A 2500-nucleotide genomic window follows, 5' to 3' on the forward strand; every position below is an offset into this window, starting at 1 on the left:
TGAAAGATCTCGTTGGCCGGTTTTCTGGGGGCAGCCCCCGGGGTCTGGGGACGGGTCTGAAACTATTGATGGCGGCCGGCGCCCTGGGATACGGAGTCAAGGAGTCGGTCTTCACAGGTAGGTTCATCTTTGTTCCTCCTCGTGGAGGGAAATGTCTTCCTGGCCCTTTATGACGATCTTTCCCAGACTTTGATCGACTTCCCTTTTTCTTTATTCCATAATTCAGGATGATCCGTCTGTAGTTAGGAATGGTGTGCAGAACTTAAAGGGCCCGTCACCAACTTCAAATATTGCAGAGAAAAATAAAATAAATACATTTAAATGTATATTTGCAATTATTTCCTTCCCATCATATTTTTATTTATTTTTTATTCACTTGCAAAATGTGTCTCTGAAGCCGCCGGAGGAGTCCGTTCCCCAGCACAGCCCCCTCCCTCCTTGCACGTCAGAGCCCCCCCCCCCCCCCCCCCCCTCTGGGAGTATTTAACTACTTGTTGACCAGCTCAGCAGTTAGTGGTGTGCCCCTCAGTCACAGTGCTTCTCCAATCGTGGTACAGTGCCTGTGACATAGGTTCTTTACCATGTGATCAGCTGTGTCCAATCAGCTCGTCACGCTTGCAGCGTGGGACGTTCCTCAGCGGGGACATCTGCCCTAATAATCAGTTCAGCTCCAACAGTGGCCTCCCCGTCTGTGCCTGCCCACTGGCGGCCCTCCCCGTCTGTGCCTGCCCACTGGCGGCCCTCCCCGTCTGTGCCTGCCCACTGGTGCCTCCCCCTCTGTGCCTGCCCACTGGCGGCCCTCCCCCTCTGTGCCTGCCCACTGGCGGCCCTCCCCCTCTGTGCCTGCCCACTGGCGGCCCTCCCCGTCTGTGGCGGCACCTCCCCGTCTGTGGCGGCCCTCCCCGCCTGTGCCTGCCCACCGGCAGCCCTCCCCGCCTGTGCCTGCCCACCGGCGGCACCTCCCCGTCTGTGGCGGCACCTCCCCGTCTGTGCCTGCCCACTGGCGGCACCTCCCCGTCTGTGCCTGCCCACTGGCGGCACCTCCCCGTCTGTGCCTGCCCACTGGCGGCCCTCCCCGCCTGTGCCTGCCCACCGGCGGCACCTCCCCGTCTGTGGCGGCACCTCCCCGTCTGTGGCGGCACCTCCCCGTCTGTGCCTGCCCACTGGCGGCATTTCCCCGTCTGTGCCTGCCCACTGGCGGCATTTCCCCGTCTGTGCCTTCCCACTGGGGGCCCTCCCCGCCTGTGCCTTCCCACTGGGGGCCCTCCCCGCCTGTGCCTTCCCACTGGGGGCCCTCCCCGCCTGTGCCTTCCCACTGGGGGCCCTCCCCGCCTGTGCCTTCCCACTGGGGGCCCTCCCCGCCTGTGCCTTCCCACTGGGGGCCCTCCCCGCCTGTGCCTGGGTTCTTTACCATGTGATCAGCTGTGTCCAATCAGCTCGTCACGCTTGCAGCGTGGGACGTTCCTCAGCGGGGACATCTGCCCTAATAATCAGTTCAGCTCCAACAGTGGCCTCCCCGTCTGTGCCTGCCCACTGGCGGCCCTCCCCGTCTGTGCCTGCCCACTGGTGCCTCCCCGTCTGTGCCTGCCCACTGGCGGCCCTCCCCGTCTGTGCCTGCCCACTGGCGGCCCTCCCCCTCTGTGCCTGCCCACTGGCGGCCCTCCCCCTCTGTGCCTGCCCACTGGCGGCCCTCCCCGTCTGTGGCGGCCCTCCCCGCCTGTGCCTGCCCACCGGCAGCCCTCCCCGCCTGTGCCCTCCCCGCCTGTGCCTTCCCACTGGGGGCCCTCCCCGCCTGTGCCTTCCCACTGGGGGCCCTCACCGCCTGTGCCTTCCCACTGGGGGCCCTCACCGCCTGTGCCTTCCCACTGGGGGCCCTCCCCGCCTGTGCCTTCCCACTGGGGGCCCTCCCCGCCTGTGCCTTCCCACTGGGGCCCTCCCCGCCTGTGCCTTCCCACTGGGGGCCCTCCCCGCCTGTGCCTTCCCACTGGGGGCCCTCCCCGCCTGTGCCTTCCCACTGGGGGCCCTCCCCGCCTGTGCCTTCCCACTGGGGGCCCTCCCCGCCTGTGCCTTCCCACTGGGGGCCCTCCCCGCCTGTGCCTTCCCACTGGGGGCCCTCCCCGCCTGTGCCTTCCCACTGGGGGCCCTCCCCGCCTGTGCCTTCCCACTGGGGGCCCTCCCCGCCTGTGCCTTCCCACTGGGGGCCCTCCCCACCTGTGCCTGCCCACTGGGGGCCCTCCCCGGCTGCGCCTGCCCACTGGGGGCCCTCCCCGGCTGCGCCTGCCCATTGGGGGCCCTCCCCGTCTGCCCACTGGCGGCCCTCCCCGTCTGCCCACTGGCGGCCCTCCCCGTCTGCGCCTGCCCACTGGCGGCCCTCCCCGCCTGTGCCTTTTTTTTCGTTTAGAAAAAATTAAAATAAAAGCCCCAGAGGTGATTAAATACCACCAAAAGAAAGCTCTATTTGTTGAAAAAAAAAACTAAAATATCATATGTATACATTGTA

General features: G+C 65.8%; 1 protein-coding gene across 1 annotated transcript in view; it reads left to right on the plus strand.

The window, feature by feature from the left end:
* Positions 1-8: 8 nt before the first annotated feature.
* The window catches only part of PHB2 (prohibitin 2), a gene marked incomplete at its 5' end in the record, with an annotated part of 16693 nt that continues 14201 nt past the window's right edge, over positions 9-2500 (plus strand). Inside the window, one exon of the mRNA XM_040334873.1 lies at positions 9-117. Within this exon, the coding sequence (XP_040190807.1) occupies positions 9-117 (109 nt within the window). The remainder of the gene's footprint in view (positions 118-2500) is intronic.

This window comes from Rana temporaria, unplaced genomic scaffold, assembly GCF_905171775.1.
Source record: "Rana temporaria unplaced genomic scaffold, aRanTem1.1, whole genome shotgun sequence".
NCBI classification, from domain to species: Eukaryota; Metazoa; Chordata; class Amphibia; order Anura; family Ranidae; genus Rana; species Rana temporaria.